The sequence below is a fragment of the Nanorana parkeri genome, unplaced genomic scaffold, assembly GCF_000935625.1.
Source record: "Nanorana parkeri isolate BGI_ZX_2015 unplaced genomic scaffold, ASM93562v1 scaffold707, whole genome shotgun sequence".
Lineage (NCBI taxonomy): Eukaryota > Metazoa > Chordata > Amphibia > Anura > Dicroglossidae > Nanorana > Nanorana parkeri.
Window position 1 is genome coordinate 168,814 of NW_017306975.1, and position 18,320 is coordinate 187,133.

At 41.1% G+C, this 18,320-nt stretch overlaps 1 protein-coding gene across 5 annotated transcripts in view; it reads right to left on the minus strand.

Annotated features, from left to right (window-relative positions):
- Positions 1-17,975, minus strand: part of ATP6V0A1 (ATPase H+ transporting V0 subunit a1) — a 77,073-nt gene extending 59,098 nt beyond the window's left edge. For all 5 annotated transcript variants that reach the window (XM_018563884.1, XM_018563883.1, XM_018563885.1 and 2 more), the window contains exons 1-3: positions 17,933-17,975; positions 757-899; positions 169-247 (exon numbers count right to left, since the gene is read on the minus strand). In XM_018563884.1, coding sequence (XP_018419386.1) covers positions 169-247; positions 757-873 — 196 coding nt within the window. In that variant the 5' untranslated portion in view covers positions 874-899; positions 17,933-17,975. The remainder of the gene's footprint in view (positions 1-168; positions 248-756; positions 900-17,932) is intronic.
- Positions 17,976-18,320: the final 345 nt, after the last annotated feature.

The window sequence follows — 18,320 nt, forward strand, 5'->3', positions numbered from 1 at the left end:
GGGGGGCCTTACAAAATTTTGCTACGGGGCCCTGTGATTTCTAGTTACACCCCTGGTGTAATGAAATGTAGAATTGTAATTTTGGTGTACACTATTATTGCTGCCACTAAAGAAGCAGTGGTCAGGCCAATCCCTCCACACAAGGGATACATCAAATCCAAAACTTACGTAATTTTCTATCCATTTCTTCACATCTTCTAACCTCATTGACAAATTTCCTTTGGAAAACATTGACGTCAGGATTCAGCTGCAAAGAAATAGTAAAATTGCATGTAGAATAAATGACATCTCAAATAGAATGGCTTCCTCGCATTATCCATCTTTTAGGCAACATAATGATGGCTAGCTTGCTTAAATTTGACAACTACCTTTTTTTCATTTGAGCAGTGCACATATAACAGATTTCAACAGATGGCTAGAAACCTATTTAGAGCATTTCACAGACTTTTAAATTCACTAACGGCCAGTTAACATCGGGTCCTTTGTGTTTTATGTTATTGCATGCAAAACATCATTTACGCTCACCATCCTAGCAAGCATAAGTGACAGTAAACACAATTTATCGCTCATCACTATGAGTAACAGGAAATGTTTTTGCTTTTCATATTCCAAAGAAGTGTGAAGCATCAAGTGCCATTTGAGAGCTGTTCCCTTTTTTAAGAAGACATTTTACTATGTAATGGGCATAATAAAGAAATGTGGGCAAGGCAAAAATGATCCATCTTGTCCATGATAAAGATGAATTAAAATACTTACATCTCGGAACTGCACTTTTCCCAGCTCACCCAGTTCACTGACACAGCAGTAGGCAGCCTCAGACTGGAGAAAAAGCTGTGCCAGCGTCATCTCTTCGCTTCTGAAAAGTTCCCCCATCTTTAAAGATTTGTCTGCTGCTTATCCTAAAAGAGAAACCGTATATACATTTACATATAGCTTGAGCAATAACAACAAGACTATGCAAGCTTCTCTAGCAATAAAGACAGTATTAGGATGCAGTACTAAAATACGTTTTTCTAACTTGACTGAAAAGCTGATCCTTGCTCACTTCCCTACTTATTACGGCTACATTCACATTAGGTGCGATTAGATGCGTTTATATGCGCTTAACCACTTAAAGACCAGGAAGGGAATTTATCAAAAGTGGAGCAAACTAAATCTGGAGCAGTTGTCCATGGCAACCAATCAGCTTCTCTCTTTCATTTTTAAATCTTAACTGAACAAACTGAAGAGAGAATCTGATTGGTTGCCCCTGGCAACTGCTCCAGATTCTGTCTCCTCCAGTTTTGATAAATTCCTCCCCTTCCTGGCCAAGCCATTTTTCAGTATTCAGCGCTGCGGTACTTTGACTAACATTTATTCAGTCATACAACGCTGTACTGTACTAAAATTAATTTTATACCATTTTTTGGGGACAGACAGAGCTTTCTTTTGGTGGTGTTTAATCACCACTGGGGTTTTTATTTTTTACTTTATACTAAACAAAGTACCGTAAGTTTCTAAAAAAAAAAAAGGAGAAGCCCTCTATGTGATAGCAAAGAGGATGTGACAGGTCCTCTTTATGGAGACATCAGGGGTCTTCAAGACCCCTAATGTCACCTAGGGACCCCCAAAGAAGCTGATGAAGCCTTCTGTAGCTGGAGAGTGACAGCAGAATGCGGAAGTGATGTAATATACATCATCACTTCCTACATTCTGACACCGGAGAGGTGATAGGAGGGAGATCGTGTGCGGATCTCCATCTGATCCCGTCACAGAGCTGCTGTGCCGGTGCCAGGCCCGCCACAGGCACAGCGGAGCTCGGGACCAGCTCTGCGGAGAGGGGCACCTACCGGCACCTCACACAAGAGATCCAGCGGCTCCATAGCCGTCAGACCGCTTGCACGTAAACGGGCATCATTGCCCGTTTTAAATCTTGACAGTTTCCTGCTCGTGCAGGGCTTTCATCCAAGAAGCTCCCAGCCAGCCGTTTAATTACAACAGCCGGCCAACGGTTAAAATAGTATTTTCAATGCATATATAATTATATATGCATCTATTCACACCTTGCGTTTAGATGCTTTTAACTGCAGTCAGTTTAGCTGCATTTAGGATAAAAAGAAGTCAGGTGCGTCCAGGAATTGATCTGGACTTCTAAATGTACCAAAACGTGTGTAAATGCATTTAAAACGCAAGACATGTTTATTTGCTGAAATCTCAAACTTTTAATGGACTGTTTCAATTGACAAAAGACAGATGCATTTAAATGAATATGCACGTAAACACATGTCATTTTAAGCATCTAGCCTGACAGATTTGGTAGGCAGATGTCTGCATAAAAATACAAAATGGGCAAGTGTGAATGAAGCCTATAAAGCAGCAGCAGCACTCACACCACCACAAACAGAAAATGGTGGTTGAACATCCAAACGCATATTCATTCAGAATGACTTGGTTTAGAAATTCATAGTTATTCATTTAAAAAGGAAAATTATGGGGATAGTGAAATACACTCATTCCCATAATTAGAGCCGACATGTGACACTGCAGCTGTCACAGGTCGACTCAACTGATCGAGAACTGAGCGATCACATACTGATAAATCTCCCGATCTTCTCCCTACAGAGAGCAGTGACTGTCAGTCACCACTCCCCACACAGATTTTCTCCTCCCCTTTCCATTCCTCCAGCACTGACTGAAGGGACGGATGGGGGGCAGCCACAGCTGTGGTTCTGCCTCTAGAGAGGCAAAGGCAGCTGTCAATCAGGTGGCGGGGTCCGGCTTTCCCGGCCACAGCGTAGCTCTGCGCTGTCAGTATATATCTATAGATATATATATCTATCTCACTATCTCGCGTTCCAGGAGCAGAGCAGTTACAGACCGGAGCACATCGCAGCATTCCAGAGCAGGTAAAAAAAACTGCAGCTGGCCCTATTTTAAATGCTCTGGACCTGCTCTGGAACGCATGCAAACGCATCAAAACCGCACGCAACTCATGCAGATCTGCTCTGCATTTGGTGTGAACAAGGCCAAAGACATTTATTAATGTAACCAAAAACGGTTAGGCCATAGATCTCTTTTAATAGTTGGAGAGTCTGCAGACACCCATGTCATCAGCAGACATGTGGCTGGGTTGTTCCAATGACTGACAAGCTCTGCACTGGCCTCACCTTCACATCAATTCTTCTGAAAAGTTTTACAGTCGCTATTTTGTCTACAATCTGGACTTTTAGCCAAAAAAAGTCTCTCTTACTTTACAGAAAACATGTTTTTAAAAAATGTAGGAATTCCCTGGATGTAAATTCACAATTTGCAAATAGTGGAATGCCTATTGTTCTCCATATCAATTCAGAGTCCTTTATTTAAAGTGGACCTTTTCTTAAATGACGACTTATAGGGGTTGGCTATACACTTTGAATGAGAATTTTAACATATATATAAAAAATCTGTATTTTTCAGGAGTACATCACAGGACACAGAGAGTTAATTCTTAGACGACTGGGTTATGCAGCTACATTCAGGTGATTGGACAATGGAAAAACAATCAAAGCTGCAGGACAATCCTACATAACCCTCCCATTCCCACAGTCTGCCTCAGTTTTGTAGAAAGCAATACAAAGTTGAATCACATAAGACAGAGGGGAGGATCCTGTGATATACTCCAAAAAAAGGATTTTACAGGCAAGACAAAAAAAACCTGTTTTGTTGATTGTACATCATAGGTCACAGGAAGGTAATTCATAGACAACTTGGACTTTCAATAGCAGTCCAACAGAGAGGCTAGGCAACACAGCAAAACAATGTCCACAGCTAACAAGCCCCAAGGATGGCAACCCTAGCAGAGGACCAGAACTAGAAATAGATAACTAGAACAAGCCCAAGGATTACAGGGCAGCCTATAGGACCTTATGGCCAAAACTGGCATCAGCAGAGGCCTAAACATTCATTCAATAGAATTTGACAAAAGTAAGCATGAAAAACCAGGTGGCATGCTTACAGGTTTGGGAAACAGAAACTTGGTGCTGAAAAGCCCAAGAAGCACCAACACTTCTAGTGGAGTACGCCCAGACCGTAAACAAAGGAACTATTCCCTTTAGCTCATAGGCCTGAAAGATGGTCATACGAATCCACCCAGCAAGGGTGGAAAGGGCAGTTGGTTGTCCCATGCAGTGACCCTCAGGATTTACAAACAGGGAATCAGAAAAGTAGACATTGCAGAAGGTAAACTCTCACCTCAAACTATATCCAGAGAATGTAGTGGTTTTTTTAGGGTGTATTGGAGCAGAACACAATGATGGCAACACAATGTCCTGGTTAGAGTGGAGGCAGAGACCACCTTAGAGAGAAAGGAGGCCTTAGGATGACCAGGAAATGCATCTTGCACCTCAAGTTCAAAGCAATTCAGAAACACACCTAGCAGAAGTGATGGCTACATCACTTATTGAAGGCCATCTTCAAAGAAAGCAAAGGCAGAGATATATTTTTGATTGGTTTTTAAAGGACAGCGTCTAGAGGGCCAAGAAAACCAGACTGAGGTGCAAGGGAGTCATTGAAATGGGAACTGGAGGGAACAATGTATACCACCCCCTGTACTCAATCCCCTGCACAATCATCTTCTGAAAGAGGATCGCCAAGGCAGAAATCTGCCCCCTGACAGTATTCAAGGCCAATACCAGACCAAATCAGACTGGAAGAATGAAATAATGTGTCCCATGCAGTACTTCCTAGGATGGAAGTTCCTGGCTTTGCACCGTGTGAAGTATGACTTCTAGATGCGATAGTAGACCTTGTTGGAGATCGACTTCATAGTCCTAAGGAGAGCAGAGGTGACAGTGTCAGAAAGGCCCCTATGCTTCAGGACTTGGGCTTCTACAGCCGAGTCATTAAACCAGTGACGTAGAAGCAAAATGGAATAAAGCTCCCGACAGAAAGTTTGGCCTATTCAGGAGTTTGACTACGTTCGCGTGCTAGGGTACTTGGGGGAAATCAGGATCACCAAAATGCCCTCTGTTGCGATCCTGCAAATGAGAGAAGTAAATAAATCAATCAGTCTGACCTGATCCCACAGAGTCACCAGGGCATCCCTAGACGAGATGTCCTAGCATTGGAAAGGGTCTAGCAAAGGGCAACAAAGTTAATAGGAGGGGCTTGAGAGACTCAGCTATGAGGAAAGATTAAGTAATGTAAATGTCTTAGAGAGAAAGCATTTAAGAGAAGACATTATAGCCATCTACAAATTATTCAATGGCCACTGTAAGCGTGGTAACAACTTAATTAATCTTGGGTCCCTGAAGAGGGCAGTTTATGGTTAGAAGAAATAAGGTTTAATATAAAAGTGCAGAGCAGCAAAAATGTGGAACTCACTTCCCCCAGGTAGTGGTCACAGCTGGAAGCACTGACAAATTGAAACAACTTGTGAAAGTCTTCCTCAATGAGCACAACATACAGGGATATGTATACTCCTAGACAACAATCTGTCACACACACACACACCTAGATGGACCTGTGTCTTTTTTCCAAATTGTAATGACTATGAAAGCACACCCGTGATTTGCTGACACAGTGGTCTCCTGATGCAACCTCTACCCCTTAAAATTATAACATTTGCAACAAGTAGAAAACAGGGGGTTTAACAGAGGTATACAATCACTGCATGGATACAATATTATAAAAATATATAGTTTATTGCACACTGAATAAATTGTATAAAATCATGAATGTAACAATGGCACAATTCCTATTGTCAAGATCATATATGCCATACAATTGTATCATATCCCCATAAATCAAGTTACATAATTGATACCACATCTATGTGCGAATGGAGAGTGTTGTATCCAGTCCCATTAGGACGAAGATTGGCTACGTACTGTGTCTTATGACTGTTTGCTAATACTCCAATTGCTTGTTTTGCTATTCTGAAACGTTAAAGGAGAACTATGGGGTCAGTGTTTTTCCCCATAGTTCTCCACTTGAACTTAAAAAAAAAAAAGTGAGCATTATATTCACTACAGAATGTGCATCATTAATCCTAGAAAACAGTAAAATGTACACACCTTATATGCTGATCCTTGGTCTGACACATAAGAAGTATTGTAACCAGAACATGGACTAGGAAACCAACTGATAACCTTCAGAAACTATAAGGAAGCAGTGATTTTCTAGTAAAAGCTCTAAATGACATAATCAGTACATTGTGGTCACAAATAGAGATACATTTTGCTTAGATCCCAAAATGTTTAGCTGCTCTTATTTCTAAACCACAAGAAACGTGAAACAAGCTATTCTGACATGTTTTATGGACAAAGGAAAGACTTGTAGGACAGGAATCTAAGATCATTTGAGAACTGTGTGACCAACCAAAATGGGTAAGACTGCTTGGTGCAGGGACTACAGAAACATCACATGTCCAGCAGCTGATCTTTTCAATAAACAAAAGGTCATTATTTTAATAACAGCTCAGTGGCTTAGTCCAACACTGCAATGACTAGTGATGGAGATACTGGGAGAACAAAACTAGCCATATACTGGTATATTTTTATACAAACGTTCATACAGAAAATGCCATCAGAACATTCAATATTCCATCAGAGACTTGACGAATGCCATTCAAAGTTTTGTTTGGTTTTACCTAGAGGTGCACCGAAATGAAAATTTTGAAACCAAAAATAACAAAAAATGTCAGGCTGAAAATGAACATTTTTTTTAATAAGCTTTTTAATTTTTTTATAATTTCTTATTTATTTTTATTTAATATTTTTATTTTTTTAACTTTACTGTTGGGGGCTTCGGTGAAATATCAGGGGTCTAAAGAGACCCCTGATATTTCCCTTTCAAAGTAGAAGAAAAAAAAGAGAGAGATTGAAGACAGATTTTAAATATATTTAGTAACCACGAAGGATTTAAACACACTTTGTGTGCATCAAATGCCTTTGCAAACCCAGTTACTACCAAATAAATGTAGCAGTGACATCAGTGTGCTGCATATAACCTGTGCAGAGAGCTAAGATGTGAAACTGGCCAGCAGGTCCACCTACTAAAGGCCACCTACATAACACTAGAGGCAGAGACAAGACCATATTGATCGATCTATCCTATCTAATCGCATGCCCTGGCCTTTTCCCTTTCCCCCCCTTCCATTTTCTTATTTTATCAGTCTCCCTATACCACCTTTTCCCACTTACCCCTCCCTCCTCATTTGCGGGATGGGGTGACACACGGAACTGAATGATTTACGGAGACTTTTTTCTTTTCCTGTTTTCCTTTTCTTTTACAATGTGGGATTGGTGAAATGCATACGTGTATGCACAGATGTCAATGATGATGATTCCAAAATATTTTTATGCATTATTTTGTTCCATTTTGCAGGTAGCAGTTTGTATGTTTACGGCCCTCCATCTTGTCTGGAATTGTATTGTGATTGTAATGTCTTCCTTATATTGTAAAGCGCTGCGCAAATTGTTGGCGCTATATAAAACCTGTATAATAATATAAAGAAATGTAAAAAAAGTTTGGAAAAGACCAGTTACTCTACACAGGGAGAGAGAGCAGCTGTGACTGGTCTTTATTACAAGAAGCTCCTGCTTGGAAGCTAATTTTAAGACTGGATTACAGCACAGATCTGGGAGAAATACACAAAGCACACCAAGATCCAAGTAAGAACACACATGCCTCTTGTATTTAGACAATATTTGCTGATGCTGGAGTTCAGCTTTAAAAGTCTTAAGTTCTGATCACACAATAGTTGGGCTACATTAGGTAGATACCACCCATTGCTGAGCGCTGCTAAGCTCTGTAGATCAAATCATGGGGCCACCTATGCATTTTAGATGTGTTCCTGTGCATTTTGATCTCGGCTTAAGTTGTGCTGTGTTTGAATGGCAACTTAATTTACCATATGCACCGGTCAGCCATACCATTATGAATAACGAAAGAAAATAAACATTGATTATTTTGTTAAAATGGCACCTGGAAGTGGCTGGGATCTATTAGGCAGCAAGTCAACATTTTGTCCCTGAAGTTAATGTGTTTGAAGCAGAAAAAATTAGACAATGTAAGGATTTGAGCAACTTTGACAAAGGCCAAATTGTGATGACTAAACGATTGGGTCAGAGCAACTCCAAAACTGCAGCTCTTGTGAGATGTTCCCAGCCTGCAGCGGTTAGGACCTACCAAAAGTGGCCCAAGAAAGGAAAACAGGTGAACAGGCAACAAGGGTCATGGGCAGCCAAGGCTCATTGATACACATGGGAAGCGAAGGCTGGCCTGTGTAGTCCGATAGACCAATAGAAGAACTACTAAAACTCAAATTGCTAGAAAAGTTAATGCTGGTTCCAAAAGAAAGGTGTCTGAACACACCAGTGCATCGCAGTTTGTTGAATAGCCACAGACCAGTCAGAGTGCCCATGGTTACCTGGGCCCACCACCAGAAGCACCTACAATGGTCAAGTGAGTATCAAAACTAGACCACGGAGCTATGGAAGAAGGTGGCCTGGTCTCAGGGGTCACGTTTTCTTTTATATCATGTGTATGGGTGTGTGTGCATCTCTTTTCTGGGGAAGAGATGGCACCAGGATGCACTATGGGAAGAAGGCAAGCTGGTGGAGGCAGAATGATGCTTTGGGCAATGTCCTGCTGGGAAACGTTGGGTCCTGCCATTCATGTGGATGTTACTTTGACATGTACCACCTAGCTATAGATTGTTTCTGACCAAGTACACCCTTTAATGGAAACAGTATTCCCTGATGGCAGTGACCTCTTTTAGCAGGATAATGCTCCGTCACACTGCAAACATCGTTCAAGAGGTCTAGCGGAGCCCATGCTTCGATGAGCCAGGGCTATTTTGGCAGCAAAAGGGGGCCTGCTTATTATTAGGTGGGTGGTCATATTGTTACTGCTGATCTATATATGGTAATAGCGCCTATCAAACACATGTTTTAGAGTGTTTGATCATGCGGATTTAAATGCTGGTACTGGCCTTTACATGCATATACCCACGTACAGTGCCTTCTGTCTATACAATTCTATTGACAGGAAAATGCAGCAGCTGGGACTTCCGGGTACCACAAAAACAGGCATATTTTACGCTGTATGACTTTACATCTGTATTTGCACATGCGTGCAGGACACCTTATTGGTAAAAAGTTGTTATATACTTTGTGTTATAATGCTTCGTCAATTATCTTATGTCCTTCTCAAGTGTAGAGGCTGCAACCAACTAATCGATTAATTGATGATAATCAATAATGAGAATAGTTGTCAACTATTCTAATTACCGATTAGTTGTTTGGATCCCCCTAGCTCTCTCCTCCACGCTGGAAGGAGGGCACAGCAAGCAGTGGGCGGGTGCAATAGCCAGCCTGCTATTGCAATTTGAAATTGCACCAGCCCACTACCTGCTGTATTTACTTTCAGCTGCCGTCTGTGGAATCTTGCCACTGACAGCCGTCATTCCCTGGCTGAAGCTATTCAAGCGCCATGTGCTTTCAAAACAATTATGAAAAAATAAAAATTATAATGGGTGGGAAAAAAGTAATTTTCTGTTTCAGCCTGACAAATTGTGCTGCGGGAGGTGCGTTGCAGTGCCTATAATTTCAATGGCACCCCAAACGCACCTCCCACCCACAGTGTGATCGCCCACACTGAAACGCACGGCACCACAATGCTGTGCGTTCCAGTGCAATTGCAAAAAAATTGTGCATGCAGTTTTATTCTGAAGTAAACTTTGTAACACTGCATTGGTGTATTTTATTTTAAATTAAGGATGGCATTCCCCCCCCAGATTAATCGAAAAAATTAATTGGCCAACTAATCGATGAAAATTATCATTAGTTGCAGCCCTACACTTTATAAAGAAGAAACTGCTATTTATAAAGATTTCTTTATCAGCATTTTGGACTTTTAGTACATGTTTTTTTGCACACTTTACTTATATATTATGGAAATTATATGTTTGTGCTTGAACTAAGCACATTATTGTAGTAAGTTTCTTTGAATTAATTTGATATTCGAGGTTAACGGGTCACTATAATACACTTTTAGAGTTTAGGTTACATAGCATTTGAGGTTGAATAAAGACATTAGTCCATCAAGTCCAACCTATTAGGATCTCATTCTAGGAGTACCTGTACCCCTGTATATTGCGGTCCCTTAAGAAATCGTCCAAAAGTTTCTTGTGCTGGAATTTTTTTTCCACCAATTTTAGGTGGTGGCCTCTAGTTTTTGTAATGGAGTTAATTTTAAACAGTTTATCGCTAATGTTGCTACCACCATTGAACAATTTGTATTTATACATTTTTGCTATCATATAGATATTAATACAGCAGCTTAAATTTATTTATCTAGGGACTAGCACGTAGGTCATTGTTCAACAGCTGTCTGAAGATGACATTATGTGACTGCTATATCCATAAAGAGAGACATGGCGTAATGTAGTGCTGCAGCTAACGATTATTTTCATAATCGATAAGTTAGCCAATTATATATTTTTTTGATTAACCAGATAAATATATATTTTTGTGCCCAGAGTTCAGCTTTAATAAGTCTTCAACACTGAAAGAGATTAGGGAACAGGCTACATGTCTTAAAAAATGTATGGTAAATGTTCATAGGAAAATCTGTGGATCAGGACCATAGAAGTACAATCTCCTCTCCGTCCTCAAATTCCTGTTTTCTAGATTAGTTCACAGTTGCTCTTTGAACTGAACATGGTTTTAATTTAGTTACAATGTTCTTCTTTGGTTTAAAAAGGACTACTGAACACAATGAAAGGAACTATATACAGTACATAAAAGCCATAGATGTTCAAAGCAGCCATACCTTGGGCCAAATAAAACAATACTGTTGTCGAATCCATGTTGGAACTCAGACACGCTCATTTCAGTGTTAGTTATGGATTCTAGCTTAGATTCTTTTATTAGGAAAAAGATGGCCTGTTCAGTTTTCCAATTTAGGCACAAACAACTATAACTAATGCATGCCATTACCACATACAAAAACTCTTTTATATTCATACCACTTCCCAAATCCTAGATACTATATCTGACATGTTGTATCCATAAGAACATTTGTGATGCTTCACTCCTAAGCAAAGAGAATTAAATAATTGTGTATGTTTATAGGAGTTTTATTGGTAAAATAAACAGATGTGTGAATAAAATACTAAAAAGAAAAAGTTGCATTGTGACAGCTGCTATAATTGCTAGTAGGTCTCTCTGGCTGAGTTTGCTGATGAACAGTTTTGCAGGACCTTTTGTGGAATTTCTGCAGATGGAAATATTTTGGAAGGTTAATAACCACACACAAAGGCCCCTTTCACACCGGCTGATCAGGAGGGGTTCCATGCAAGGATTCCCTCCTGATCGGAGAAGTATGGATTGGATGTCACCACTGTGACACCCATGTCCGTACAGTTTTTTGCACCACCTTACAATGGAGGGGAAAAAAAACGGAAACTGCCGAACCCCCATGTTGGTCTATGGGGAATCTGATGTAAACGGACACATGTCTGTTTACATCAGATTACCTCCGATTCGGCACAATCTGGTCCGGCAAAATGGATCTCTGATCCTTCTGTTTCTGCAGACACGGCCGGAGGCAGGGGTAACTGGGTGTAAACAGACGATTGTCCATTTACACGTGGCTGCCCATAGACTAGCATTGGACATACGATCGGACCAGCCCTGTGAAAGGGGCCCCAACAACAATACATCAACCAACAGTAAAGCTAGGAATACAAACATGCGACACCTGATAAAGCCTCCATCTACTTTATACAGTTGTAATCAAAATTATTGAACCCCCTTGCATCCTTTTGCAGAGGACAGAGCTGGAAGGGAGTCTATCGGCAGGTCGAGGGGGCACTGACTGGTCACGGGTGCTGCACCTAATTTATACTTGGCTATTGGCAGATCTTTCTCTGGAGTACCAGTAATTGAAGTGGAAAAAAGGAAGAACTGAAGGACCTGCGACCAGGAAGTTGGAATACTGCAGTAAGTGATTTTTGACCATCTTCTAAAAGAAGGTCATGTAGTTCTGGTGAGTGCAGATAGTTCTTGGTATTACACACGTGGTGAATAAAGGAGCACTGCAATACACCGCACAAAGTTGCACTTTTAGTTGCTTATGGGGAAACCACTTGAAACATTCGTTGTATTGACCATTGTTCATTGCAAACAGCTGAAAGTCCATATATTTTGCTAATAAACCTGATTTGAACTGGGGGGGGGTGAATCATTTTACATTACAACTGTACATACAGTACATTTGAAATTGCATGCATGTGGTGCGATCTTGTCATTACTGTCCATGAACAATGTAACACAGCTTATCTGTCTTATTATAAATTAACAGAATACTGGGCGAAAGATTCTAACCAACCATTTGCGAGAAATGCAGACAATGCCCTCAAAATGTAACTGCTAATGTACCATGCATGGAGACACTATCTCTCTATCCATATCCACCTGTCAAAATTCCGATTGCTATAAAAATGGTGGATCGGCATTGACTTGCGATTCCAGGACTTTCTTCTTGTTTCAGAACAATTTACTAATCCAGCACATGTATTCAGCTAATGAGTTTGCAAGGGTGATGGTGACTGCACCCTGGAGCTTGCAGCTTCGAAAACAAACAGCACTGGCAGTTTCCTATTTCTATCTCATCAAGCTCCCTTTAATTTGGAACTGATGTAAGGCTAAACATATAAAACAATATAAGTCCAACAGAACTTTCACTTTATACCAGCAAAACACATTCCAGGCACATCAAAAGAAGGTGTATGAAGTTTTACAGTTTATTTATTTTAGAAAGCAGCCAAAGTGGAAAAGCCTGTCCCCTGCCAGCATGCTGTAAAGAAGGGCAGTGGAAGCAGTAGTCCCTCTGCAGAGAGCTTACACACACCTCAACTGAGTCAGACCTATAGTAGCTATCAGCGAAACTCATGTTTTCTACTGTTTGGAGAGATCTAGCACTGACTCAACAGGGGGCAACAAGTTTCACACAGATCTCTCTACATACAACATGCTGACAGGGGACAGCCTTTTCTGCTCAGGCTGCGACTTCTTTTCAAAAAACATGAACTGTTAAACCTTTGCACACCTTTTGCTTCTAGGCACCTGGAATGTATTTAGCTGATTATTAAACTGAAAGTTCAATTCGGTTTTAAAATATACACCTCAGAAGAGAGGCCTTTTTTTCGGCAGCTTACAGCCTGAAGTGCACCAGCCTTGTTTACATGTCTTTCCCTGAGCCAGCTGGATGCAGTACAGATAGTCAGCTGCCTTGACATCATTACATGAATGAACCCACAGAAAGGCCACGCAAGTCTCTCAGCAGCTGCTTTGCACTTGGGCATAAGAGCTCATTTCAGCAGATGCAAATATAGGTGTACGGGCATATAACATAAATACGCCTGTATTTGCAGCGCCCTGGAGACCCAGCTGTTGCATTTTTGTGTCCATAAGATTGCATAAACACAATAGGGCTGCAACAACTAATCGATTAAATCGATAATCATTGAGAATAGTTGGCAACTATTCTCATTAACGATTAGTTGGGGGGAGGGGAGAGAGAGAGATTGTTTTTATGCAACCAATCGATTAATCAAAAAATATAATCAGGCAACTAATCGATTATGAAAATAATCGTTAGCTGCAGCCCTAAAACACAACACGCTGCACACGGGTGAGCTCATGTAAAAGCAAGTACTGCCGTTTACACATGCACATAAGTTCCAGAATGTGAAACTTTCGCCTATAGGCGTGCACGTGTAAAACACAGATACCCTGGTTTATATGTACACACCCGCGTAAAGAGTATTCTGTTCATACAATCCTATTGGCATGAAAATGCAACAGCTGGTGTTTTCCAACCGCCGCAAATACAAGTGTAATTTACAGTGTATGCACGCCTGTATTTGTGGGAATTAGCCCTAATGGCCGGTTCACATAAAGCCATGTATACAAAGCTACTGCACTGTAGTGGACTACCAGAATATTCACCAGCACCAGCCAATAGCCCTCAGTTAAAAAAATTAAATAAAACAGACTAAGGCCTGGTTCACACCTGAGTGATACTATGCAACACAGCGGCCAATAGAGAAGTATCTTCACATCAACGTAGGAGGGCTGCAGTTCTCAAGGCCACCAGGAAACATCCTCGCAAAACCTGTAAACAGAAAAAAAAGGGGGGGGGGACAGCGCCCATTCCTAGTGTAAAAACATTTTTTTTATTTGATGGAGTAAAAATAAAATCATACAAAGAGCTACTCAGAATTTGGATGAACAATTGATAGCAATCAGTTGTCAAAGATAACCAGAAAGCTGACGCGCATTTCGGGGAGTTTCCCCCTTCCTCAGAGCTTTCTGGTTATATTTTACAACGGCTTGCTATCAATTGTTCATCCAAATTGTGAGTAGCTCTTTGTATGATTTTCTTTTACTCCATCAAGTAAAAAAAATGTTTTTACACTAGAAATGGGCGCTGCCCGCCCCCCCTTTTTTCTAGTTCACACCTGAGCAAGTCAATGGTGACTGTTCGCGTTGCGTGTAGGAAACCGTCGGTCGCGCGAAAAGATGCAGGAGCTATTTTCCGATGAAAATCACATGGTTTTGGTCCCATAGACATATCTCTATGCTGGGAGAAACAAGTGTGTTTAAAAGCAGAGATCACCAGCACTCAGTAAATATCTTTGATGTCCATTTAATCGGACCAATCGTCAATTGTCATGTACAAAATAGCGACATTTCGGGACCGCACAGGATCCCTTCATCAGGGCGACAAGGTTACATTGTCGCCCTGATGAAGGGATCCTGTGCGGCCCCAAAACGTCGCTATTTTGTATATGACAATTGACGATTGGTCCGATTAAATGGACATCAAAGATATTTACTGAGTGCTGGTGATTTCTGCTTTCCACTGTTTGTTGCACGGTGTCATCCGTGATTGTCACTGCGAGCACCACTACAAGTACTTGGGCCGGGAGCGCTGTGAGGAGTGCAGAGGGACTTACTACTTTCTTCTTTAAAAGCAGAAAACAATTGCACGATAAACTTGCGAAACTGAAAACGCCTAGGTGTGAACAAGGCCTGATACTGGATGTCTGAATAGGTTTGCCTAAATCTGCCAAAACCAGCTAGTTCGTCCTCAGACATCTCTTCCTACCGAATTCTGTCTTACAACATATGTATCATAGTACTTTTATTTACTACACACAATACCTCCTCAATGTCTGCCTTTTTTCCTGTCAATGTGGAAAAATATACTACTAGATTTGACATATTTCTCCTATTTGTTTTATTTAGCTGTATATATCTTTTATATGATCCACCGCAGTCTTTCTCATCATCAATTAACTCAATTTATTGCATCTTCCTTGAGCAATTCTTTCTTGTTTTACTTCTGCTTTGCAAAACACTAAAATAACCTCAAGCAAAAAAGAAAGTCTGCTGTGCAGTTAGAGCCAGACTCTTCGTACCTAACAAAGTTCCCTTCTAACCACAAAGTTTAGCACATTTACTTACACTTTGCCCTAACTCTGCAGCCAGAGTGACCTGTCTCAGCAATGATTCACAAACCGGAAAGGCAGAACAGTTTCATGAAAGTGAACAAAGAAGATAATTATGTGCCACTACCTTGTGCAGGTAGTGACACAGGATCAAGCACATGCATTATAAATGAAGATCTAGCTACCTGCAACAGTTTGTTAATGTATACAAGGATCTAAATGTGAATGGCTCAGTGTGTAGAGTTCCAGCTGTATGAAAATGCAACATGGATAAAAAGTGAGTGAAGTAGCTGCAGCTCAATACACAAGGATTATCAGAGCTGAACTTCACACAGGTATCTAAAAGACATTCAAAATTGAGCATTCCTTTAAAATAATTAAATGTATTTCTGTATACATGTTAGACGAGTATCTAAATATGTCCTGAAAATGTCCCAGTCTGGAAAAGGAAGAGTCAGCACTGGTAGCTAATCAAACCATGAGAGAACTACAGCGGGTGCAGTAAAGGCTAAGTTCACCTTTAACAGGATTAGGCTCATGCAGACAAGGGGCTACCGTAGTTGTAAATGCACTGTGCCATTTTTAAAAATAGATGCCATTGCTATACCTTGCAGCCTGGGCAAAATACTCCCAATGGTGATGTCCCCACCTACTGGATTATTCCCAGGACACATCAGCCAGTCACTCATTCCTGGTTCAAAAGCTGTGCAAGGGCAGTGTGTGTGCCCTCTCCACCTATGCCAGCAATAGTGAGGTCAACCGCCACAGGCATACGTAGCGAGAATGCGCACACCGGTGGAAGAACATATTTTCTGACTATTTGGACTGCCACTTTATTTTCAATAAATCTGTTAACTAGGGATGCACCGATATATATCGGCCACCGAAATGTATCGACCGAACGTGCCATTTTTCTGCCGAAATAGCGGTGCATCCCTGCTTTCTCTCCTCTCCGCTGGGGGCTGCTCTGTGTCCCAGTGGGGAGGAGAGAAACTGCCACAGGCGGCCGAGCGCTGCAGGAGGAGAGTGCTGTGAGCGGCTGGCATCTCTTCTCCCCGCACCGATCAGCCTCCTATCACAGATCGGGAGAGTGGTGTGAGCGGAGACAGCACTGCAAGCTGTGACAGCTGATCCAGGATGGAGAGCGGTACAAACACTCAGTGATCGCTGTTTGTAAATAATTGAGGGCCTAGTATGATTACTATATCCTCAGATATGAATGAATGGGAAGTGATCCTGTTCATTCATGATTGTGGATATAGTAAAACACACAATGGTCTCATGTTATGAACAGGAACTCTCAGCATAGAGGATTCTTGTTCATAGATAACAGGGGCTGCAGAAAAAGAGATTGAGGACTCTGAGTTCTCAATCTCTTTTTCTATTTTAAAAGGGAAATATCAGGAGTCTGTTTAGACCCCCAATATTTCCCCTGAGCCCCCAACAGTAATGTAAAAAAAAAAAAATGAATAAAAATATACAATTTTATAAAAGAAAAATATATTTTTAAAAATTTGGAAAAAATAAAACATTTTCGGTTTCGGCCCTACATTTATTTTCATTTCGGTTTTGAAATTCTCATTTCGGTGCACCATGCAATGTTTTACAGTGGGTGACAGGGCCTCTTTAACTATGCACAGTGATGTACAAGGAGGAATTCATGGTCAGAGTGTCAAATGAGGCTCAGCAAACAGTTCAATGACAAGTAGACGTCATAGTCAAATATAAAAGGACAGGCCCTACCACAATGTAGATTTTGTTTTAGCCTAGTGATCAATGTGTGGGGGAAATATTTTATCCTGGAATAGGTGTGTAGAAAATAAAAGTATTAATATAAACGACCTATAAAAACCTATAGTTCCATAGTCTATGGAATCTATCACCATGTTGTTAAATGGAAGCTGTCTAGGCAGGAAAGATTAGTATTGTAGAGGGATTTTTCGTTCAGTTTAGATATAAGAAAATTGTGTCCGCGATTGATTTAAAATAATCCATTCTGCAACCGACAAAACAACCTCTACCCATTCATACATAATACCTGTTCTATTCCAATGACTCTGTAGCACCCATCCACAGCATTCAATAAGCCATCATCACACATCTACACAATACAGTATTATGTTTGATCGAGCCACCAGATTTATAATAAAAGGCTTTAAGCCAGGCTGTCATCTAAGTGACACTGTAAAAACCCAATGCTAAGACTTGCAGGTCCCCAGATACTGATAGGCCATCGCCTGCCTATGGCTGCTGTGAGGTATAATACAAGTATCACTGTGCCTCACACAGAACAGTATCACCATGTCAGCCATGGTGTATTTATAAAGACATTATTATACATAGGAGCCCACTACAGCTAACGGTGCCCGTCAGCCAGTTCCTGCCATTCTCAGAACCCCCCGTCCTGTTTATATGGTCATTGTCTTCCCATTTATTCCATAACACCCGTACCTTGAAGATGAGTGTCCAGCATCAGCTGCTCCTTCCTCCTCCTGCCTGCAGTACAGCCACATGACGTCACCACCCGCTCCCACAAGCCGCCGGGCCGCCATTGGCTGGGAGGAAGTGCTCAGTGTCTGCGCTGTTCGCTAAGCAATAGAAAAGGTTTTCATGTCCCCTACATTAACATTTCGGATTATGCTTCCATGTACAGTCACCTGCTTCTGGACACCTTATTTCTGTAGGGTGAATTATTCGCGTGTATGTATATTACCCTGTTACTTTTCTGCCCACAACTAATATGGACGCTGAGATTAGAGAGAAAGGGTCATGTGACAATGGCTACAAGAGAAGGGAGGGGATGGGTATCTGCCGCATTGAGGAGGGCGTAGGTCACATG